The following is a 25835-nucleotide window of genomic DNA, read 5'->3' as shown; positions in this document are numbered from 1 at the left end:
ATAGTAAAAAACACAAAGAAAGAACAAAAAATGTGACAAAAGCAGTACAATGAGAAAGAATATATAATTAAAGGTCGATAAAATTAAAGGTCGAGTAGAGAAAGTAAATTAGGTTCCTGTGGAAAGTAAAAATTCCTTTAGGTTTTTTTTGAAAATGCATTGGGAGGAGGTGGACCTCAGTGAAGAGTTTAAGTCAGACCAGAGCTTGGGGCCTCTATAAGTAATGTTGAATTGGTGACTTGATTACTTTTGTAATCCTGTATTTGACCTGGTCTTTGTACGTTTTGACCGTATAGAAACGTAATTCTTGCCATTGTAAGAATGAGATGAACCTGCTGGATCTACTGCCCTTACTTTTTAACAACTTGTGCTTTTTATTATTTTCTTATCATTTTATTTGTTATTTACTGTTTAATTGTGTAATGTTGATGTAAAGCACTTTGAATTACCTTGTGTTGAATTGTGCTATACCAGGGGTCGGCAACCCGCGGCTCTAGAGCCGCATGCGGCTCGTTAGCGCCACCCTAGTGGCTCCTGGAGCTTTTTCAAAAATGTTTGACCTTTTTTTTCCTTTTTTTCTTCTTTTTTTTTCTTTTTTTCTCTTTTTTCTTTTTTTTCTTCTTTTTTTCCTTTATTCCTCTTTTTTTCTTCCTTTTTCCTTTGCTTTTTAATCTTGACATTTCGACTTTTTTCCTCACCATTTCCACTTTTTCTTTACATTTCAAATTTTTCATGAAATTTTGACTATTTCCTCGACATTTTGGCTTTTTTCTAAACATTTAGACTTTTTTCTCGAAATTTTGACTTTTTTCTCAACATTTCGACTTTTTTCTCGACATTTCAACTTTTTTCTCGAAGTGCATAATAAAAAAAAAAAATCTTCCCCCAGTTATAACTAATATAGATACATGCAGCATGTGTTTCCTTAATTCTAAGGCTTATACACGACACACTTTCATTTTTTGCGACTCCAGACATATTTCTTTTTTGTGTTTTTGGTCCAATATGCCTCTTTCAACATTTTGGGTTACCACCCCTGTGCTATACAAATAAACTTGCCTTGCCTTAACTTTGCTTTATGTCCTTTTGCGCTGACGTACGGCCCCGGTGTTTTACCTGAGGTTATATAACATCAGCTCACCCTCCATAAAGTCTCCACCTTACACAGACCAGCAGTCAGAGTTTTACCATCTCCGTCAGCACGAGGAGACTCTCGAGGATAAAAGATAACAGACACGACCTCTGCTCCTGTTTGACTGGCTGCACAGCCCGACTTCAGAGAGAACCGGCCACTTTCTCCCAGTTAAACATTGGATATGTAATCTCTCCAGCAGTGTGTGTTCAGGGGAGGGAGGTTTGTTTTTACAGGCCCGTTAATGTAGAACCGGCAGGAGAGACAAATGTCCTCGTTTCCACCTTTAACCATCCTAGTACTGTAAGTTAATTGCATATAAAAGCTGACGACAGCCAGCTTTGTGTGATTACTTGTCCTGATCCAAAGGTTCCCCCATCAGGATGTTCTCCTGGACGGTTCCGTGGAAGATCCAGGCCTGCTGGGAAACGTAGGCGAAGGTCCCGTCGGCCGCGACGGAGCCGTCGAGAAGATGCATCTGGGAGGAAAAGAGGGAGGAAGGTGAGATACAGGGGGGTAAAAAAATGTTTAGTAAGACACCAATTGTGCAAGTTATCCCACTTAAAAAGATGAGAGAGGCCTGTAATTTTCATCGCAGGTATATCTCAACTATGAGAGACAAAATGAAAAAAAAATCCAGAAAATCAAATTGTCGGATTTTTAAAGAATGTATTTGCAAATTATAGTAGAAAATAAGTATTTGGTCAATAACAAAGTAATCTCTTCCCAGCCTGGTGCAGGTCTAAAATGTTGTTTTTCACGTCCTTTGACGGCTCTTTGGTCTTGGCCATAGTGGAGTTTGGAGTGAGACTGTTTGACGTTGTGGACAGGTGTCTTTTACACTGATAACCAACAAATAATCTTTTTATTAAATATAATACCTTAAAATTCCATGACATAGCAGAGCAGAAAACTGTTTTATTTGCCTTTAAAGCCCAGCAGAAACTGCTTCCAAACTACATTCAGGATTTGTTCCAGATAAAAGAAACCGCTCTGACCTGAGGGGGAAACTCATGTTTGAGACGACGACAGCAAGAACTAATATTAATAAGAGATTTACATCAATTAAGGCTAGAGAAATTTGGAATAGTTGTAATAACAACCTAAAAATGTGCAGTTCTATCCTCAAGTTTAAGAAACTGTTTAAAGAAAATACTGTAAATAAATATAAAACACTATAATTATAAAGTATATTATCAAAAACATTATAGAATGTGAAACGTCAATTTTATATTTTGTCTTATTTATTTTTGTCTTCTTTATGTATTGTTTGTTTCCACGGAGTAAAAGCTAATGTCTCATATTTTTGCTGATCAAAAGAAAAAAGGGTCGGCCCTATAAGCTACGGCTTCAGCTACACCTTTTCGGCAAAAGAAATGTTGTTTTTTTTTTTTCTTTCCTTTTCATCTTGTTCTGCAAAGCCGAAATAAAGATTCATACAATACCATACCATAACCAGTTAAAACAGGTGTCTTTTATACTGATAACCAGTTAAAACAGGTGTCATTAATACAGGTAACAAGTGGAGGACAGAGGAGCCTCTTAAAGAACAAGTTACAGGTCTGTGAAAGCCAGAAATCCTGCTTGTTTGTAGGTGACCAAATACTTATTTTACCAAGAAATTTACCAATTAATTCAGTAAAAATCCTACAATGTGATTCCTGGATTATTTCCCCCAATTCTGTCTCTCATAGTTGAAGTTACCGATGATGAAGAATACAGGCTTCTCTCTTGCACAATTGGTGTCTGACTAAATACTTTTTTGCCCCACTGTATGTGATATACTGTTTATAAAGCGAATACCCAGCTGTAACGAGGGGCATGTTTGGTGTAAAAAAAGATCTGCAGATGATATTAATGTTACAGCTGACAAAGAAAACATCAGTAATTAAGATAAAGAAAAATAGGAAGGTAACCTGTTCCAGAATGCACGAAATCAGTGACGTCTTTCCACTTCCAACGTTCCCACAAATGCCGAGAAGGTTTCCCTTCAGGAGACAGGACAGAGAGGATGAGGGTTTTTTTTTTTTTTCTTTTAAATAATAAAAAAATAAAATAAAAAAATAATAAAAAATTAAAATACAAATAAAAAAAAAAAAAAAATTAAATAAATAAAAAAATAAATAAATAAAAAAAAGAGATGATGAGTTTACATGAGTCTGAGCCCGTCGGAGATCCAACAAACCTTGGGCAGGGTGAAGGAGATGTTTCTCAGGGCCGGGAGGTTGTTACTCTTCTCATCCGTCTTCTGATCTTTCCCCGGGCCGGCCGGGCCGGCTGGGGGGTCAGGAGGAGGGTCGGCGGCGGCGCCTGCTTTGGTCCAGGACAGCGTGGCGTTCTTCATCACGATGGCGGAGTCGCCGCCTTTGCTCTGCACCAGGTACGACTCCGGGTTCTGCAGCAGCAGCACGTTCTGAAACCAGTTTTCTGCTCGTCACTGGACGACATCGTTGCTCACATTCGGATCACATTTGGATCACATTTTGGATTACAGGGCCCTCCACATTCTTCCACTCATTACTCAAACTTCAAAAGAGAGAAATACGGTACATTCATGAGGCTGGATATGGAGATCACACTAACTCACTATTCTTACAGTCTAAAGCACTAAAACCCATGCATCTAGTGGCTTTTCAATCTGCACAAGTAATGTTTAAAGCAAAAAAATAATTCGCTACCGGATAACATTCAGAAATGATTCATTGGGAGGGAAGGGGGTTATAATTTAAGTAATCTTTATTCGTGCTTACAACAAAAATACGTTTTTGTGTATCAGTTTGTGGAAATAAACTGTGGAATGGTTTGAATTTGGAGTTAAAGGAATGTACAAACATAAAACAATTTAAGAAGAAATATAAAGAAATGGCTTATTTGAGGTATAAAAGTGAAGACTGTGTTTGAAGATCACCAGCTGTGTGTTCTGGTATTCTGTCATGTTGTCTTTGTATGTTTGTAAAGATATACGTATTATATTTATATCATAGTTATATTATATATGAGAGAGCTTACATCTTGTATTAAACAGGTTATTTTTGTAAAAATTCTATATACAAATAAAATAATAATAATAATAATAATAATAATAATAATAATAATAATAATAATAATAATAAATGTTTATTAATAATAATAAAATAAAAAAATAAATACAGACATATCATTTATTTTTAGTTGGAAGGGGGTGGGATTAAACAAGTTTTTATTTCCTCCCAATCCTTTTCGAACATGTAACTTGAAATATGTTTTTTGATGTTGTTTTTTTCTTTATGTGGTGGAATGTCCACCTGGATTTGTTTTCTTATCTTTTTTATTGTTTTCTATACATGTTTGAAATAAACGGGAAAAAAAAACGAATAAACGAAAACATGGACGTTATAAATGAAGAGTTTACCCTCAGTCTCTTGACGGACACGGCGGCCTCGGCCAGGGCCTTCATGGCCAGCGGCAGCAGGGCCAGGCAGAACCGCATGGCGTTGAAGATGGCGATGGTGGTGAAGGCCTGGTGGAAGCAGAGAGGATGATGGGTAATTAGGGCTGGGGATTACGTTTCTATACGGTCAAAACTAGGGCTGGGGATCCATTCAAGTGTCAAGAATCGATTCGATTCCCATTCTTAAGATTCAGAATCGATTATTAGAATTCGATTCGATTCTGATATTGATTTGGGTTAGTGTTATTAAAACAGTTTTTTGAGCTGTTGCATGAATTATATGACTGTAGTTCTGCAACATATTAATACTAGTATTATATTTAGATTAAACAGCAAGTATTGGCAGCTAATGATGCTGTAAGGACCAATCAGCTCCCAGAATGCTGATAGAACTGCTTTCAGAAACATCGTGGGTCAGAATTACCAAACAGATCCAGGGAGGAAACAGAGACGGATGAAATCGGTTTTATTTTTTTCCATTTTCGGTCTATTTCGGTTTTTAATTTTTGAGAATTTGGTTTTTAGCATTTTATGCAAATGTAACCCCAAGACAGTATATAAAGTAATGAAATATAGACAATTTATGCAATTATAACCTAACACTTTAATGTTTTTATACCTTTAAACATATTTAAAGGCAAAAACATGGCACCAGTTATTCTCGTCTCCAACAAAACATTCCTTTTTTGGGCATAAACAAAAAAATACCAAAAGTTGTAATGATGAAAAAAAAAATCCATCTTTAGATATATGAATCAATTTTTAAGAATTAATATAAGAATCGAAACAAAAAAGAAAGTCCAGAGTGCTCAGAAGGTTCATCTAAGTCGTGTGACGAAGGTGCTCTTTAGTGGGGAAAAAGGATATCAAAAAAGAAGAAAAATCCAAGGCACTCTTCTGCAAATATAAAAGCCTTTATCTAAATTGGCTATTTCATGTAGAAAAGATTTTAAAAAATGGGTTACAGCCCACGCGTTTCGGCCACAGCCTTCCTCAGGGTGTAACACTCAACACATTGATTCTCCTTAAATAGGATGATTGAAAACACCTGGGCAGGTGGGAGGACAAATACAAAACAAGAGAAACAACAGATAATGTCCAATAGATGGCTCCACCAATTATCAAACAACCAAACACTGGAGATTAGGAGAAGAAAAGTTACAAAAAAGGACTGAAATCAATATCCTCATTTATACCTGGATAGATAGTGGCTTTCATTTGATAAATATCAAAGGTCTCTCTCTGTAAAAGTAATTTGAGTCTGTCACCACCTCTAATGTTTTTTTGAATACTTTCTAGGCCTTCAACCATAAGTGAACCTGGGTTGCTGTCATGTAGGGATGGGCGATATTTTACCGTTCACGATAAACCGTCAAAAAAAGAATTTGTCATCTCGCGATAAAAACGATAAATTCCCGTTGATGACGTTTTTGTGTAAAGTCGGATTTATGGTTCTGTTGTTAAATCCACGCACAACGTACAGGAAGGAAGGAAGGAAGGAAGGAAGGAAGGAAGGAAGGAAGGAAGGAAGGAAGGAAGGAAGGAAGGAAGGAAGGAAGGAAGGAAGGAAGGAAGGAAGGAAGGAAGGAAGGAAGGAAGGAAGGAAGGAAGGAAGGAAGGAAGGAAGGAAGGAAGGAAGGAAGGAAGGAAGGAAGATATGAGCCAGAAAAGAAAGAAAGAAGAAAGAAAGAAAGAAATGAGTCTGAAAGAAAGAAAGAAAGAAAGAAAGAAAGAAATGAGCCTGAAAGAAAGAAAGAAAGAAAGAAAGAAAGAAAGAAAGAAAGAAAGAAAGAAAGAAAGAAAGAAAGAAAGAAAGAAAGAAAGAAAGAAAGAAAGAAAAATGTTGATGACGTTTTTGTATTGGTATTCTTTTTTTATCGTTATAAGGATAAATGCCAGAAATTATCGTGATAAATCTTTTAGTCCATACTGCCCAGCCCTACTGTCATGTGCTTCAAAAAAGTGCTTAGCCATTGGGTAATCAAAATGTGCTTTTCTAATAGCATACTTATGCTCAGATACTCTGTCTTTAGAACGAGGCTTAGTGCGGCCGATATAAAAACAACCACAGGTACAAGACAATCGGTAGACAACAAACATGGTACTACAATTAATGAATTACTTGATGTCATAAACCTTGTTAGTCCTAAAGTCACTGAATTGTTTACATTCTTTGATATAGGCACAATGTTTGCACAAGCCACATTTTAAAAGTCGATGAAGCCAAGTTTTTTTATCTGAAGCAGAGAGATGGCTAGACACCAGCCTGTCACGTAAAGTGGGGGCCCTTCTAAAACTGATTTGAGGAGGAGCAGGAAAAACCTATATAAGAATATAAGAATCGATTTAGAATGGGAAAATCGATCTTTTCAACCCAGGCCGATGGGTAACAGGTTGGTTTTAAGCGTCAGACTGCAGTGATGTGTTACTCACGTCGGAGGTGTTGAGCGGCAGCCCCACCAGCGTGTGCACCAGGAAGGTGAGGACCGTGGCGATGCTGGGGACGATGCTGGTGATGCTCATGTTGATGTTCTGGACGTAGCTCACCTGCCGCAGCTGCTTCTTCTCCTTTTTCCTCAAACCTGTTAGAAAGTAAAGAGGTTTCTGTCTGGAAACAGACTCGCTGGTGCACAAGCACCTCACTTTGCATAGAGTTACTGACGTTTGCATAGAGTTACTGAAGTTTGCAGTGACGTAACTGACGTTTGCATAGAGTTACTGACGTTTGCAGTGACGTAACTGACGTTTGCAGTGACGTAACTGACGTTTGCATAGAGTAACTGACGTTTGCATAGAATTACTGACGTTTGCAGTGACGTAACTGACGTTTGCAGTGACATAACTAACGTTTGCATAGAGTAACTGACGTTTGCATAGAATTACTGACGTTTGCAGTGACGTAACTGACGTTTGCAGTGACGTAACTAACGTTTGCATAGAGTTACTGATGTTTGCAGTGACGTAACTGACGTTTGCATCGAGTTACTGACGTTTGCAGAGACGTAACTGACGTTTGCATAGAGTAACTGATGTTTGCATAGAGTAACTGATGTTTGCAGTGACGTAACTGACGTTTGCATAGATGTAACTGATGTTTGCATAGAGTTACTGACGTTTGCATAAAGTAACTGACGTTTGCATAGAGTTACTGACGTTTGCATAGAGTAACTGACGTTTACATCGATGTAACTGACGTTTGCAGTGACGTAACTGACGTTTGCATAGAGTAACTGACGTTTGGATAGAGTTACACAACATTTGCATAGAGTAACTGATGTTTGCAGTGACATAACTAACGATTGCATCGATGTTTCACGTTTGCATAGAGTTACTGACGTTTGCAGTGACGTAACTGACGTTTGCATAGAGTAACTGATGTTTGCAGTGACGTAACTGACGTTTGCATAGAGTTACTGACGTTTGCAGTGACGTAACTGACGTTTGCAGTGACGTAACTAACGTTTGCATAGAGTTACTGATGTTTGCAGTGACGTAACTGACGTTTGCATCGAGTTACTGACGTTTGCAGAGATGTAACTGACGTTTGCATAGAGTAACTGATGTTTGCATAGAGTTACTGATGTTTGCAGTGACGTAACTGACGTTTGCATCGAGTTACTGACGTTTGCAGAGACGTAACTGACGTTTGCATAGATGTAACTGACGTTTGCATAGATGTAACTGATGTTTGCAGTGACGTAACTGACGTTTGCATAGATGTAACTGATGTTTGCATAGAGTTACTGACGTTTGCATAAAGTAACTGACGTTTGCATAGAGTTACTGACGTTTGCATAGAGTAACTGACGTTTACATCGATGTAACTGACGTTTGCAGTGACGTAACTGACGTTTGCATAGAGTAACTGACGTTTGTATAGAGTTACACAACATTTGCATAGAGTAACTGATGTTTGCAGTGACATAACTAACGATTGCATCGATGTTTCACGTTTGCATAGAGTTACTGACGTTTGCAGTGACGTAACTGACGTTTGCATAGAGTAACTGATGTTTGCAGTGACGTAACTGACGTTTGCATAGAGTTACTGACGTTTGCAGTGACGTAACTGACATTTGCATAGAGTTACTGACGTTTGCATAGAGTTACTGAGGTTTGCATTGATGTAACTGACGTTTGCATAGAGTTACTGAGGTTTGCATTGATGTAACTGACGTTTGCATAGAGTAACTGACGTTTGCATCGATGTAACTGACGTTTGCAGTGACGTAACTGACGTTTGCATAGAGTTACTGACGTTTGCAGAGACGTAACTGACGTTTGCATAGAGTAACTGACGTTTGCATAGAGTTACTGACGTTTGCATAGAGTAACTGACGTTTGCATAGAGTTACTGACGTTTGCATAGAGTTACTGACGTTTGCATAGAGTAACTGACGTTTGCATAGAGTTACTGACGTTTGCATAGAGTTACTGACGTTTGCATAAAGTAACTGACGTTTGCATAGAGTTACTGACGTTTGCATCGATGTAACTGACGTTTGCATGGAGTAACTGATGTTTGCAGTGAAGTAACTGACGTTTGCATAGAGTAACTGACGTTTGCATAGAGTTACACAACATTAGCATAGAGTAACTGACGTTTGCTTAGAGTAACTGATGTTTGCAGTGACATAACTAACGATTGCATCGATGTCTCACGTTTGCATAGAGTTACTGATGTTTGCAGTGACGTAACTGACGTTTGCATCGATGTAACTGACGTTTGCATCGATGTAACTGACGTTTGCATAGATGTAACTGATGTTTGCATAGAGTTACTGACGTTTGCAGAGACGTAACTGACGTTTGCATAGAGTAACTGATGTTTGCATAGAGTAACTGATGTTTGCATAGAGTAACTGATGTTTGCATAGAGTAACTGATGTTTGCAGTGACATAACTGACGTTTGCATCGATGTAACTGACGTTTGCATAGATGTAACTGACGTTTGCATAGATGTAACTGATGTTTGCAGTGACGTAACTGACGTTTGCATAGATATAACTGATGTTTGCATAGAGTAACTGACGTTTGCATAGAGTTACTGACGTTTGCATAGAGTAACTGACGTTTACATCGATGTAACTGACGTTTGCAGTGACGTAACTGACGTTTGCATAGAGTAACTGACGTTTGCATAGAGTTACACAACATTTGCATAGAGTAACTGACGTTTGCATAGAGTTACACAACATTTGCATAGAGTAACTGATGTTTGCAGTGACATAACTAACGATTGCATCGATGTTTCACGTTTGCATAGAGTTACTGACGTTTGCAGTGACGTAACTGATGTTTGCATAGAGTAACTGACGTTTGCATAGAGTTACTGACGTTTGCATAGAGTAACTGACGTTTGCATAGAGTTACTGACGTTTGCAGAGACGTAACTGACGTTTGCATAGAGTAACTGACGTTTGCAGTGACGTAACTGACGTTTGCAAAGAGTAACTGACGTTTGATTAGAGTTACTGACGTTTGCATAGAGTTACTGACGTTTGCATAGAGTTACTGACGTTTGCATAGAGTTACTGACGTTTGCATAGAGTTACTGACGTTTGCATCGATGTAACTGACGTTTGCATAGAGTAACTGACGTTTGCAGTGAAGTAACTGACGTTTGCATAGAGTTACTGACGTTTGCATCGATGTAACTGACGTTTGCATAGAGTAACTGACGTTTGCAGTGAAGTAACTGACGTTTGCATAGAGTAACTGACGTTTGCATAGAGTAACTGATGTTTGCATAGAGTTACACAACATTTGCATAGAGTAACTGACGTTTGCTTAGAGTAACTGATGTTTGCAGTGACATAACTAACGATTGCATCGATGTCTCACGTTTGCATAGAGTTACTGACGTTTGCAGTGACGTAACTGATGTTTGCATAGAGTAACTGACGTTTGCATAGAGTAACTGACGTTTGCAGTGACATAACTGACATTTGCATAGAGTTACTGACGTTTGGAGTGACGTACCTGACGTTTGCATAGAGTTACTGACGTTTGCATTGATGTAACTGATGTTTGCATAGAGTTACTGACGTTTGCATAGAGTAACTGATGTTTGCATAGAGTTACACAACATTTGCATAGAGTAACTGACGTTTGCTTAGAGTAACTGATGTTTGCAGTGACATAACTAACGATTGCATCGATGTCTCACGTTTGCATAGAGTTACTGACGTTTGCAGTGACGTAACTGATGTTTGCATAGAGTAACTGTTTGCAGTGACATAACTGACGTTTGCATAGAGTAACTGACGTTTGCATAGAGTAACTGACGTTTGCAGTGACATAACTGACATTTGCATAGAGTTACTGACGTTTGGAGTGACGTACCTGACGTTTGCATAGAGTTACTGACGTTTGCATTGATGTAACTGACATTTGCATAGAGTTACTGACGTTTGCATAGAGTTACTGACGTTTGCATAGAGTTACTGACGTTTGGAGTGACGTAACTGACGTTTGCATAGATGTAACTGATGTTTGCATAGAGTTACTGACGTTTGCAGTGACGTAACTGACGTTTGCATAGAGTAACTGATGTTTGCATAGAGTTACTGAGGTTTGCATAGAGTAACTGACGTTTGCATAGAGTTACTGACGTTTGCATAGAGTTACTGACGTTTGCATAGAGTTACTGATGTTTGCATAGAGTTACTGATGTTTGCATAGAGTTACTGACGTTTGCATAGAGTAACTGATGTTTGCATAGAGTTACTGACGTTTGCATAGAGTTACTTACGTTTGCAGTGACGTAACTGACGTTTGCAGTAACGTAACTAACGTTTGCATCGATGTAACTGACGTTTGCATAGAGTTACTGACGTTTGCATAGAGTTACTGACGTTTGCATAGAGTTACTGACGTTTGCATAGATGTAACTGACGTTTGCATAGAGTTACTGACGTTTGCATAGAGTAACTGATGTTTGCAGTGACATAACTAACGTTTGCATCGATCTAACTGACGTTTGCAGTGACATAACTAACGTTTGCATAGAGTTACTGATGTTTGCAGTGACATAACTAAGATTTGCATCTGACCCTTCTGTGGTAATCGTGCACTTGTTGGTTAATCTGTTCCTTTGTGAGTTAATATTCAATATTACTTGGACTGGACTCAGACTCAGGGTTTGGTGACTGGAGAACAACGCTGAAGCCTGATGTGGAGTAAAACTTCAGGGTGAATAAAACAGCCTCACCTGCGATCTTCTGCTCGAAGGATTCCTCCCAGGCGTACATCTTGATGAGCTTGATGCTGTTGAGAATCTCGTTCATGGTGCGAACGCGGTTGTCTGTTATGAGGATGGCTTTCCATCTGAACTTATTGATGAGTTTGGCCATGAAGAGCTGCAAAGACGATCAACAAATATCAATATATGTGATGTTAGATGGTCAATGTGGTTGAATTAACTAGGGAAAAACAGAAAACGCTAAATATCTCCTTATTAGTTCCTAATTATTTATCATCAGACACAATGAGTCTGGGAATATTTGGGACAATAATCATAAAATATGGTCAACAAAAGTGAGATATTGCACTAAAGTAAAGCTTTTCTGCTGTTTTCAGCATGTAGCTGGATGTCTGCGGCCTCCCGACCTGCAGGGGGATGAAGATGAGGTAGGTGCAGACGCCGGTCAGCGCCGTGTAGCCCAGGATGTGGCAGGCGTACACGATGCACACGATGAACAGCACCGGCGTGGACAGCGTGAAGCTCAGAAACAACACAGCGTCAAACAACTTGTGGCCGTCGTTGGTCAAGAGATTTATCATCTGGGTGTCAGGGAGAGAGAAATGATGATCAGAGGACAATAGCATCACATCGTCTGCAAAGAGTAAAAAGGCAACGATAGACCCGAGCAAGCTGGAAATTCTTCTCCGCTGCACTTAAAAGTATATTTTATAAAACACTATGATTGTGCCATATCTGACCTATTGCATTGAAGTCTGTTTTCATTTTACAAAAGAAGCCATAGGAATAATTAGTAGAAAACAATATAGTCATCTTTCAAATCCATTATTCCTTCAGTTAAAACTGTTAACATTTCTTAAATTAGTGGACCAAATAATTCTGCAAATTATGTGGAAAGCTCATAAGAAAATTTTGCCAATCAATATACAGAGAAAATTTGAAAAAAGTATAACTTAAAAGGAACAGAGATCTTTAAAAAACCAAAATTCAGGACAAAATTAATGGAACTTTGTGTTTCTGTAAAAGGTATCAGTTTATGGAACAATCTGGATACGGAGGCCAAAGAATGCAAATCAAACATTAAATTTAAAAGAATAATAACAGCTAGTTTGATGAAGAAACACCATGATAATTGTTAAGTTAGGTGGGTTTTCTTTTTTTTCCTCTCTCTTTTTAGCACCATTGTCATATATTTTTCTTTGAATCAAAAAAGAATACTACTATCTGTGTTTGACGACAGCTATTTTGTGTTATTTTATAACTTTGTTGTAGTTTTGGTTTCTCTTTTAAATTACGTTGATTGGAAAGTGTTTTTTTTTAAATCGCGTAATTTGTAATTTGTTTAGTTTTTCTTATTGTTACATTAATTGAAATTTGATTTCTTAGGAAAAAGGGACAGATAAAATAAGCTTAGTCTTCTTTCTGTTCCCTTTCATTCAAGGAAAGACATTTGTATATTGAACTGTTTTGTTTTTCTTTTAATTAATGAAATAAAGAATAAAATGAAAAAGAAAAGCGGTCGTCACCTCTCCCATGGAGACGGCGCTCTGCACCCGCAGAGAGATGACCTTCTGGAAGCCGACGGCGGCGAACGCCCCCTTCAGCCGCACGGCGGTGCGCAGGTTGATGGCCCACAGGAGGGAGAAGAAGAAGGCCTTGAAGAACTCGGAGGAGAAGAGGGCGAAGGCCAGGCCCACGCCGTGCGTCAGCGTCGAGCCCTCCGGGTGCTCGATGTATCTCAGGATCTCGTAGACCATGACGGCCTGGCGGGACGGAGGGAGACAGATGAAATAAAGATGCAGTCGGACTTCAGCTGTTGAACCCATGTAGTTATATAAATACACTGCTTATACAGTAAGTAGGGCTGTCAGTTTAGCGCGTTAATTAGATTAATTAATTACACTGCTAATTGACACGTTTATGAAAATTAACGCAATTCATTATGAGAGGCAAAATGCGTCAGTATTTTAAATTTGGCCCAAATTTTCGATTCTTTATTTATTTAACCTTTATTTAACCAGGTAAGTCAATTGAGAACAGTTTCTCATTTACAATGACGACCAGGATGATGTTCTACAATCACGCAGGATCAGGAAATTACTAGGTTTGTTTTGGTCTCCGTCTTGAGCTGAACTAGTCTTGGTCTTGGTTTAGGAGGTTTTGACTACAAGTGGCAGATATAGACGTATCATGACATCTATCTCCCGGAGGAGAGCAGATGAGGCAGGATGGACAAGCTTAAATGACTCACGGGACTTAAGAACGCCATTGCCATGCCGAGGATTCCGACGATGACGGACAGGATCAGCCGGGTCCTCTGGAAGCGCAGGATGGCGTTGAGCAGTGAGGCTTTCTCCCTTCCCTTCCTGGCCAGCTCGTCCTCCCAGAGCCGCTGCAGCCTGAACACAGTCGGCTCACACTCACATTCACCGGCCACGGTTACATGATGTTCTTTAATTCTGAATTAATTATTCCGAATTAAATAATTCCGAATTAAATAATTCCGAATTAAACTATTTTCCTTCGAGTTTACATGGAAATTGTTATGATTGGTTAGATGAGGACCCAAACGCAGGAGAGAGAGTAGGAGGCCGGAGGCAGGAGTTCTCAACAAAAAGGGTTTATTTACAAAAAACAAGAGCTAAAAGCGCTGCAGAGCAGGATTAACAAGAACCAGGATCATGAACGGCAAAAAAACCAGAGGAGAGAAAACAAATCAAAAAACAAAAAACGATTGGTTTATTTGATTTTCCTTTTAAAACAAAAAACAAATATTGAATTACACTGCATTTTTTCTTTTTCTGTGTTAATATGATTTAACAAAGATTCAAAATACGCTTTTATTTTCGTTTTCTATTTCATATAAGAAAAATGAAATCACTAGTCAACAGGAACGAAAAACGAACCAAAAAAAAACCTTATTTCATATTCAGTGCAGTGTTTGGCGGGTGTGCTTGTGAGAACTGGGGTCCCTGGAGGTCCAGGAGGCAAAGGGAAAGCCCAAGTAGCCTACCCCCCGTACCGGGACGTGGTCCCGGTCTTGGCCGGGTGCAGTGCAGCGTTTGGCGGGCTGGGTGTGAGTGTCTGGGGTCTCTGGGCGCCTGGGTGGGGTCCCGGGACTCCTGGGTCCCTGGGTCCTGGTCCCGGGACTCGTGGGTCCCTGGGTCCTGGTCCCGGGACTCATGGGTCCCTGGGTCCTGGCCACTTTCGCCCGATTTTCAGACACTTTGGCCGGCTTTTAAGACAGAAACGCCGGTTTTTCTGTGGTGCTTCCAGGCTTCCTCCAGCCGCCAGTGTCCGCTCCCCGGGCTCCCCCTCGACCCCGCACCCACCAAACCACCTCCAGACCGATTGGCAACCGCGGCCTGACATCGGAGGGCCCCCGCCGCTCCCGGCTTCACGGCCGGCTCGCGGTGGGGCGGTTCCTCCGTCCTTCGGGCCCGCCTCTGCGGCGCTGCTCCCCCCGACCACCGGGGGGCTGGCAGCGCCTCCCTCTCGGTAGCGAGACCGAGTCGACCCGTCCGCCCCAGGTGTCCCCCCACGGAGCCCCGCCGCCGCCGGGCAGGCCGACCTCCGACGTCGGCTGCCGCTCTTGGCGTGCGGTGTTAGTCCTCCGGGAAAAACAGCGTTTCTCAAACCCTACCACGCCGCATACAGCTGAACCGGGGCCTGGATTGTCGGTCACCCCCAGCCCGAGCGGACCCACCCGCCCGCCCAGAAAACGGTGCGTCGAGGCGGGGCGAGGTTCCGGCCGCTCCCGAGGTCTCCCCGCACGGGGCTGCCGAGACCCGAGTCCCGTTGCTGCTTTGACCTGGTGTTTACTGTTGCTATGACAACTGTAGCTACATCTGGGGGCGTAATGTCAGTACGGGGAGCCCGGGGAGCGGACACAGGCGGCTGGAGGAAGCCTGGAAGCATCACAGAAAAACCGGCGTTTCTGTCTTAAAAGCCGGCCAAAGTGTCTGAAAATCGGGCGAAAGTGGCCAGGACCCAGGGACCCACGAGTCCCGAGACCCGACCCAGGCACCCAGAGACCCCAGACACTCACACCCAGCCCGCCAAACGCTGCACTGCACCCGGCCAGGACCGGGACCACGTCCCGGTACGGGGGGTACTTGGGCTTTCCCTTTGCCTCCTGGACCTCCAGGGACCCCAGTTCTCACAAGCACACCCGCCAAACACTGCACTGAATATGAATAAACGGTTGTTTTTGGTTCGTTTTTCGTTCCTGTTGACTATTGATTTCATTTTTCTTATGTGAAATAGAAAACGAAAATAAAAGCGTATTTTGAATCTTTGTTAAATCATATTAACACAGAAAAAGAAAAAATGCAGTGTAATTCAATATTTGTTTTTTGTTTTAAAAGGAAAATCAAATAAACCAATCGTTTTTTGTTTTTTGATTCCCACTCATGATGGAAAAATCCAATGACCAAAAGATACACGGACCGAGATCGAGGGACAAACAGTACGGACCGACAGGGAACAAGGGAATGACAAGACCAGCTATACACAGTGGATAACGAGACATGACGAGACACAGGTGCAGACACAATCAGGGCAAATGGGAAACAGGAGGGACAGTTCTGATTGGATAGCGGGGCGGACCGGAAGTTACGTCTACCGGAAGAAAAACTAACTTTTTTTACGGAAAAGAAAAGGCTACAACTTTGAAAAACTTATGTTTCCTGTTTCCATCTGTTCTTTTAATTATTTCCAGGTCCTCCAAGCTATTTATTAAATAAATGGTCTCTGCTCTTGACCAGCGTTTACTGCGTGCTGCCATCTTGAAACTTTGTTTGGAAAACAAGCCCAGCCCAGAATATAAGCATCATGGAGACAGACGGGCGAGGGAACGAGCAGAAAGAAAGACCGGAATTAATTTAAAGAAGAATGAGTCGGTGTGTCCGAAATGCCAGACTAAACAGTATATACTCAAAAAGTATACTTAAGTTCGGCATACTTTTGAGTAAATATCAGTAGTAAGCATTAATTGGGATGTACTACTCAGAGCCACACGGCACTTCCTGCCGTTGGGAGGGGGAGTTGTTACCATGGTAACCTGTCACAGCAGCAGTAGCAGCACAGCTCTTTCCCGTTTATTCTGGCCCAAACAAGACAACATTATATAATATTATTATATACGAATATTATAATATTAATATTATATAATAATATTATTATACTTAATATTATACTTATGACATATATGTATCACTTAGCAACCAAACACCGCTGCATTGCATTGTGGGAAGTTTCTGCTTAGCTAGTGTCCATCAATCCACACTAATACATTTCTCCGGAATGAGTATGGATAGTACATACTATTGAGTATGTACTAATGTTTTGGACGCAATAAAAAATCTCACATACTGTTTTTGCTACTCATTAGGGTGGAAGTGTGGGATTACGGACATGGCCAGTGTATACATGATCGCGGAATTATTCTATTCGGATTTAAAATCGGAATAAACTAGCCACTTACTTCAGAATTAAGTTTAATTCGGAATGGCCATTTTGATTAGGAATTAGGTGTTTACGTGGTCATTTTTACTCATTTTAAATCTGATTTAATTTTAATTCTGAATTAAAGAGGAATTAAGGTTCCCATGTTCAGGGTTAAAGGTCATGGGGGGACGTGCACCGACCTCTCCCCGCTGGTGTCGGCCACGTCCAGCGGAGACAGGCCATGGGACGACATGTCCTCCCTGTTCCTGAACACGGACCACATCATGGGCGTCATCCAGGCGAAGGTGCTGAAGGACACGAAGCCCGCATTGTCCACCGGGTGGGACCTGGACAGGGAGAGCAGGGAGAGCAGGGTGAGGGGACGGGATCGGACCTCCGGGGTCGGGGTGGGGGGGGGGACACTCACCCCGGGGAGGACAGGCGGAACGGCTTCAGGGTCTGCAGGCTGTGGTGGTATTTCCCTCTAGGGTGGCCCGCGGGGTCCGGACCCGACACCTCCGACCCGGTTCTCCACGGAGCCACGCCATCGGGCTGCAGAGAGAGAGGAGAGTTTATTTGTATAGCACAATTCAACACAAGGTCATTCAAAGTGCTTTACATCAACATCAAAAGCGACAAGACACAATTAAACAGTAAATGACAAATAAAATGATAAGAAAAGAGGTAAAATAATAAAAAGCACAAGTTGTTAAAAAGTAAAGATCCAGCAGGTACATCTCATTCTTACAATGGCAAGATTTACGTTTCTATACGGTCAAAACTAGGGCTGGGGATCGATCCAAATGTCAAGAATCGATTCGATTCCGATTCTTAAGATTCAGAATTGATTATCAAGATTTGATTTGATCCGATTACGATATTGATTTGGGTTAGTGTTATAAAACAGTTTTTTGAGCTGTTGCATGAATTATATGACTGTAGTTATGCAACATATTAATACTAGTATCATATTGAGATTCAACAGCAAGTATTGCAGCTAATGATGCTGTAAGGACCAATCAGCTCCCAGAATGCTGATAGAACTGCTTTCAGAAACATCGTGGGGCAGAATTACCAAACAGATCCAGGGAGGAAACAGAGACGGATGAAATCAGTTTTACTTTTTAACACATTCCGTTTTAATTTTTTCCATTTTCTGTCTGTTTTGGTTTTTAATTTTTGAGAATTTGGTTTTTAGCATTTTATGCAAATGTAACCCCAAGACAGTATATAAAGTAATGAAATATGGACAATTTATGCAATTATAACTGAACACTTTAATGTTTTCATACCTTTAAACATATTTAAAGGCAAAAACATGGCACTAGTTATTCTTGTGTTCAACAAAACATTCCTTTTTTGGGCATAAACAAAAACATACCAAAAGTTGTAATGATGAAAATAAATCCATCTTTAGACATACGAATCGATTTTTAGGAATTAATATGAGAATCGATTTAGAATCGGAAAATCGATTTTTTTCAACACATGTCTGGTCAAAACGTACAAAGACCGGGTCAATACAGTATTGCAAAAGTAATGTGTAACAATTCATACAGTGAATTAAACCAATTTGACAATTCTATGCCACAAGGCCTGTTTCCAGGTCTTATTTTTCACACAACTGACGAAAATTATGTTTCTATACGGTCAAAACGTACAAAGACCAAAGATCAAACACGACTGCAACCCAAACACCGGACGGCGGCAACACAATGGGACAGGAAGAGTCTGGACCGGGCCGGGCCTGTTTGATCTGTGAACTTACAAAGGAGTCGTGGTGGGTGCCGTTCTGCTCCAGAGAGTAGTCCCTCTTCATCTTGCCCAGAAGCACGAACTCTGGTGAACGAAGCAGAAACGGAAAAAGCAGAGGAGACTTTTAAATCAGCTTTGTGTTCATTAAACTCAGAAGAATATGAAAAAATTAAAAGTCAGCACCTGCACTGCAAAATCTCAAAATCTTAACAAGAATATTTGTCTTATTTCTAGTTAAATTGTCTCATTTTTAGTCAAAAAACCTCATTACACTTAAAACAAGACTCATCTCTGGAAAAAACAACAATGCAAGAGCAATGTAAATATCAATGCAAACATAGAAAGCCAATAGAAGAAGTCAAATAATTAACCAACAAAAATGTCTAAATCATAGAAAGGATGAAAGGTGAAAATCGTCATTGAGGCCAGGGAAGCTGGTGGCCGTCAGGACATCTGACTCTGTCCCCACCCCTCACATCCACACTGATCACCTCCATCCCTGAAACTCGTAAAGAAGAGTCATCTGTGTGTTGTGCCTCCATATAATGTTTGGCCATCGGGTAGTTCACATTTCTAGTTCAAATGACATATTTATTTTCAGCCACCCTGTCCCTCAATCTCCTTTTTGTAAGGCCTATGTAAAAACAACCACAGATACATTCAAGTCGGTATATAACATGAGTAGTGTTACAATTTGTGAAGCTGGAAATAGAATAGATCTTGTTGCTGAAAACATCCATAAAAGTGTCCGTTTTAACAATATTATCACAGCATTTACAGTAATGTTGCCCGATCGCGGCATTTTCAAAACATCGGTATCGGCCAAAAAAGTATCGGGACATAGCTAGTTATTAATGTTTTTAATATATATTAAATCGTTTTATATATTGTTGCATTTAACGTCACTTCCGGCCGGCGTTGGCCGGAAGTGAAACTAACATGGTTTACATGTTTGAATTGTGAGAATGTATATATGTTCATTAAGCTGCTGCTATTCATTCATTCATTCATTCATTCATTCATTCATTCATTCATTCATTCATTCATTCATTCATTCATTCATTCATTCATTCATTCATTCATTCATTCATTCATTCATTCATTCAGAATGCTGCACTAAGGTTAAGCCAAAAAATATTTAAATTTTCTTGTGTTTGTGAGTTTGACTGGATGTCATTCAACTACCTCTTTTGAAGTTAAATGTATTTATTTTTGTTATTGCACTATTCTGCACTTTTTGTTTTAGTTTACAATTTCATGTTTCTACATTTTGTGGCACCAGAGCTGATAAGCTTAGTTTTGATCCAATGATGCAGTCAGTGAAGAGAAATATATGTCCATGTTGTTCTCCAATGGACAATAAAAGAATCTTTTTTTTTTTTATTTAATTAATTGACAAAATGTATCTGATTGGGAAAAAGTATCGGAAATGTATCGGGAGCCTTAAAAAGTGATCGGATCGGGAAGAATCGGGATCGGCAGATACTCAAACGCAAGTGATTGGGATCGGGAGTTAAAAAATCCTGATCGGGACAACCCTAATTTACAGTTACCACACTGAAAATGGCCCTTTGGTCGACACGGCCAGGTGTCTGTTTTGTGAGCAGGAAGGTTCATCACCTGTGGAAAGCTGTCCAGATCAAACGATTATAAAGACAAACTGGGACATCACTGAGAGTGACCCGTCTTTACAAGGGGTGAAGCGCCAGGTATCATCTACAGAACCATCAAAGATAAACTGGCCTGCAGGTTTTCTTTTCAGTTCACTGTTGCAGCCATTGCAAGAGCACCGGGGGTTGTAGGGACACCAGCGGCGCTCCTGTTATTCTGTTTTTTAGGTTTTTAGTAAAGTTAATTTCGTCCGGGGCTTTACAATTTAACTTGCTGATTCTTTTCGTCAGACAAGAATATTTAGGTTTTTAAATACCTGACTTCACCATGAAATGAGGAAAAAAAGTTACATATTTAATTTCACTCAGAAAAGAGACAAAATAATGTTGGTGACATGTTAGGTATTTAAGAAGCTAAATATTCCTGTCCGACGAAAAGAATCAGCAAGTTAAAACGTTTGTTTTTAGTTGGAAACGACTCATTTAACCCGTTCTGACGCGGTTAGAGGAGATTCTTCTCCAGTCAAAACTCACCATCATGTTGATTAGTTTAGCCTTTATGAAGACGTGTGGATGGGAAAATAAAACCTGGAGCCTTGTATTTAGGGGAAATCTAATCAAATATTATCAAAAGAAAGCAAGAAAATCAGCAGCATAACCTGAAACAGCTGAGAATATCTGGACCAGACGGCCGTGTAACTCTCAGATCAGACTGGACAACTGCTCTGGAAAGCGCCTAGAGACAACTTCTGTTGTAATGGATGTTATATAAATAGAATAGCATAGAATAGAATAGAATAGAATAGACTAGAATAGAATAGAATAGAATAGAATAGAAAGGATCATGGTGCGGGTCAGGACATAAATAAACATGACCACATGTCACATGACCAGCTGAATATAGTTTCAAATGTCTCCATGAACAGATCTGTTCCTCTTCGTCACGTCACGTGGTCCAACTAAAAATGAGTGTGTGATTGTTTGACCCGGCGGCAGCTGCATTTACTCTCGCTGCTTGTAAACATGTGAAAAATGCCGAGTCAATGAGTTACAGGAGTCGTCGTAACTCCCAGCTCAACTGGCACTGTGGCAAAGTTCCTGCAGCCCAAATTAAAAGCAGCCTGACGGCGATGACGAGTCTCCGTGACCCTTGTTACGGCACAGTAAATTCACAGAGAACCCATAAATGTACAGTAACTGTACCTATAAAAACATCTGAATTCAGCCCAGGAGAACGCGTAAATCTGAGGAGGCAGGTTTGTTCTTATCGAGCTGAAACAATGGAAACGCCTGATCGACGCTGACGCAGCACTTCTGCAGCCAGGACCCGGGTTCCAGGACCACCATATACTCCATATATATATATATATGTATATATATATATATATGTATACTCCGGCTTCCTCCCACAGTCCAAAAACATGCATACTAGGTATATATATATATATATATATATATATATATATATATATATATATATATATATACATATATATATATGTATATGTATATACCCGAGAAGTTATATTTTATAGCCATTTTTAAAACATCACGTGGACTGATGACTGGAGCTTGAATTTAAAACATGCTAAAAATTAATTTGCATTATCTGTCGGAAATATTACATAAAATGTGCAATTATGTTGTTCTTTAAATGTTGTTTGCTTGTTTTTAGTTTCCATGTGTAAAATACAGATGTGAAAGTTTGCTTTGATGCGCTGGATGGCTTCACATTTCTGAAGTTCACCGACCTTGCGAGTGTCCACGGGTCCATACCACGACTGGGATGTGTCCTGGAACCCGGGTCCTGGAACCCGGGTCCTGGAACCCGGGTCCTGGAACCCGGGTCCTGGAACCCGGGTCCTGGAACCCGGTCCTGGAACCCGGGTCCTGGAACCCGGTCCTGGAACCCGAGCTGCTGTAGCACCCGAATTTCCCTCCTGGGATCAATAGTATCGATAGTATCTTATCTTATCTCTATATATATATATATATATATATATATATATATATATATATATATATATATATATATATATATACATATATATATATATATATATATATACACATATATATATACATATATATATACACACCGTATTTTCTGGACTATAAGCTGCTACTTTTTTCATAGGTTTTCAACCGTGCAGCTTATACAAAGGTGCGGTGATTCTGTGGATTTTTCTTCCACCACTCGGGGCGCTCTAACCGGAATTAGAATCAACACTAAGACAAAATAAATGCAAAGAAGAATACGCTACTTCTTCTTTAGCAGATAGGAGTAGGTAGAAGCAGATTACAAACAGATAAATAAATAGCGGTTATTTTCTCTTGGTTCTGTCCCGTTTTAATCAGCAAAGTTGCTGCCGTGTTAAAAGACACTGTTAGGAAAGGATCTATTTAGGTACAAACATGTAGATCATTTACAGTTCAAAATCCTTCTGTACATGTAGTAAATATCTAATCTAACAACATAAATATCTGCAGCTTGCATATCTTTTTTTTCTTTAAATAGAGCGGATGCGGCTTATATGCAGGTGCGGCTTATTGTCCATAAAATACGGTACATATATATACGTATACATATGTACAGTATATTTGTATATATATATATATATATATATATATATATATATATATATATATATATATATATATATATATATATATATATATATATATATATATATATATATATATATATATATATATATATATATATATATGAGACACACGCATTTCAACCAGTTCACACGCTCACACGCCACACCTGACATTTCTCACGCTGAGAATGGATAAAGCCGAGCGCACAGAAATTAATACTGAACGGGCGGGGCGGAGGAGGATTTCTCCGCTGAGTTTACAGCGGTCCCGCGTTAGCGACCTACCAGCCAATCAGAAAATAGTATGTCTTGTTGCTGGGCAGTTTTTTCCCTCGCTGTGTGCTCGTTCCGTGGATGCGCGTGCACGCACAGGTTGCAGACGAGTTGGAAAAGCAAAGCAAGGTATACGGTAGGTAACTACTTAATTTATTATCATTCACTAGGTTAGTCATTGGCAAACTGTAAGTCTTCACTTATTGGGTCTCCTAATGTTGGTTTTATTAATTCAGCGGCGGTTTTGTAGTCTGGCTTCCACTGATGATTCGTTTATTGACCAAAAAAAGAATAGCGTGGGAAGCTAGTGCACCTGTTTTGTATAGAAACCTAATGATGTAAATCAAATTAAAATGAGTCACACTACCAAATAAACCACAATTTATGTGTGTTCTATTTGAAATAAATCCAAAAGTTGAGTTCATAAAGTAACTTTCTTTGCATTCATTTGATTCCCAATCAACATACACTGGTAAGAGTTGCTTTACATTGTTAATATGGTCTTAAAAACTGTTGTGAAATGCAAAATAATAGAATTTTATACATGGAAATATGTGATCAATTACTGAAATTCAGCCATTAATCACGCTTAAAGAAAAATTCATCGCTTGACAGCCCTAGAATAAAGTAATCATGTATTCTTCCAATCCTCATATGTGAGTTTATCTACCCAAATAGCCCACAATTGTGTATAATGTTATTTGAGCCTGGAGAGCAGCTCTCCCCTATTCTAAGCCAGTGCTTTCTCCACAAACCATAACGAAACAGAGCTACATGTCTGTGGATTAAGCCACAGCCACACTGTCAACTCAATGTAAAGTAAATAAACAGGTACTTATACTTGTTCTAATGCAACCCGGCAATATGTATAAACTCAGATAAGTCTAACAATAGGAAAACTAAAGTATTATTAAAGACACCATATTTAGGCCTTCAGAGAAGGTCTAGACGGCCCTGACGGTCCGCCACTGGATTATAGTTTTAGTCTGAAGAGTAAAGAGTAAACGATGAACAGAAAGTGTGCCTATTTTTTACTGTTTGTAAAGAGCTAATCTAAAGAGCTAATATACATATATATATATATATATATATATATATATATATATATATATATATATATATATATATATATATATATATATATAGATTAGATAAGATACTATCGATACTATTGAAATTCAGGTGCTACAGCAGCTCAAAATTGGACGCAATGGACTCAGACTAAATAAACTAAATAAATACATTAAAAAGAAACTGAAACTGAACAAGTGTACTGTAAACTCAATAAATGTACGATAAACATAATAAGTACAGTATAATAATATAGTGTGTATATATATATATGTATATATATATATATATATATATATATATATATATATATATATATATATATATATATATATACATACACAATACTCCAAAATAATCAGTCCTGAGCTGCTTTAATAACTTTAACCATCAGAATTTGCCTTTTGCATCCGTTCAAATCTGATTTTGAGTAAAAATATTTATCTTTCAACCCGAAACAATCCGGACTTTAAAAACTTGAGTTTCTAATTATGGAATAAATACCATAAAAACATATCATTTACATGCATATAAAACGTAAAGGAACATCACATAATGAGTAAATTACACTAAACTACTTCCTGAATAATTGAAAAGCCAAACAGACGTATTAGACCTAAACTAGCTGAGACAGAAGAGCCGTCTGTCCGTCTGTCTGTCTGTCCGTCTGTCTGTCTGTCTGATGGGTGATGAACAGGCTTTCTTACCTCTGGCAGGACGGGGAACAGGACGGGGAACAGCACGGGGAACCAGCCTGTCAGCGCTGCATCTGCGGCTCCTCTCCGGAGCTGCAGCCTTTCACTCCGTCCCAGTTTATGGAGATCAAAGGTTGGTGTGTCCAGAGGTGAACGGCCCCGGTTCCTTCCTCTGAGTCACGGCAGCCGGCACAATCAGCTACAGTAGATAAAAGCTGTAAAAGCTCCTCACGGCCCTTTAACAAGTTCATAACACAGCCTGGATAACTGGAGTCTCGTGACGGTGCAGGATGGGAAAGAATGTTCTGGTGTGGATGCTGGCCGGGCGACGGGACTCGGTTGGGTCATAACTTGATATTAAGACACAAAAAACAGACAAAAGTGTCAAATGTAGGTCATCTAAATATCCCAAATACCTCCACGCCTCACAAACTGTAATAACTCGTGGCTCCTGAACGTGCAGAGGAACCTGATGGCAGCGATCTCTTCTAATATCATCTAATATCTTCTAATATCATCCATCAACGACCTCTGACCTCCGTCCTGCTCTCCTCTGAATCCCCTTAAAACCTGCAAACGGATGCTCTATGGGCAGAGAGTTTAAAACACA

The 25835-nt window shown here is 39.7% G+C and overlaps 1 protein-coding gene across 1 annotated transcript in view; it reads right to left on the bottom strand.

Moving 5' to 3' along the window:
• abcc12 (ATP-binding cassette, sub-family C (CFTR/MRP), member 12) overlaps window positions 1–25328 on the bottom strand; it is a 52905-nt gene extending 27577 nt beyond the window's left edge. The window contains exons 1-13 of the mRNA XM_061746857.1: window positions 25238–25328; window positions 18984–19054; window positions 17643–17767; window positions 17416–17562; window positions 14019–14166; window positions 13294–13530; window positions 12175–12348; window positions 11777–11924; window positions 6996–7144; window positions 4524–4631; window positions 3318–3545; window positions 3049–3120; window positions 1486–1610 (exon numbers count right to left, since the gene is read on the bottom strand). Coding sequence (XP_061602841.1) covers window positions 1486–1610; window positions 3049–3120; window positions 3318–3545; window positions 4524–4631; window positions 6996–7144; window positions 11777–11924; window positions 12175–12348; window positions 13294–13530; window positions 14019–14166; window positions 17416–17562; window positions 17643–17767; window positions 18984–19034 — 1712 coding nt within the window. The 5' untranslated portion in view covers window positions 19035–19054; window positions 25238–25328. The remainder of the gene's footprint in view (window positions 1–1485; window positions 1611–3048; window positions 3121–3317; window positions 3546–4523; window positions 4632–6995; window positions 7145–11776; window positions 11925–12174; window positions 12349–13293; window positions 13531–14018; window positions 14167–17415; window positions 17563–17642; window positions 17768–18983; window positions 19055–25237) is intronic.
• Window positions 25329–25835: the final 507 nt, after the last annotated feature.

This window comes from Cololabis saira, chromosome 2 (genome assembly GCF_033807715.1).
Source record: "Cololabis saira isolate AMF1-May2022 chromosome 2, fColSai1.1, whole genome shotgun sequence".
NCBI lineage: Eukaryota > Metazoa > Chordata > Actinopteri > Beloniformes > Belonidae > Cololabis > Cololabis saira.
The sequence above is the reverse complement of the archived record's forward strand: the minus strand, read 5'-3'. Positions and strand labels throughout refer to the sequence as shown.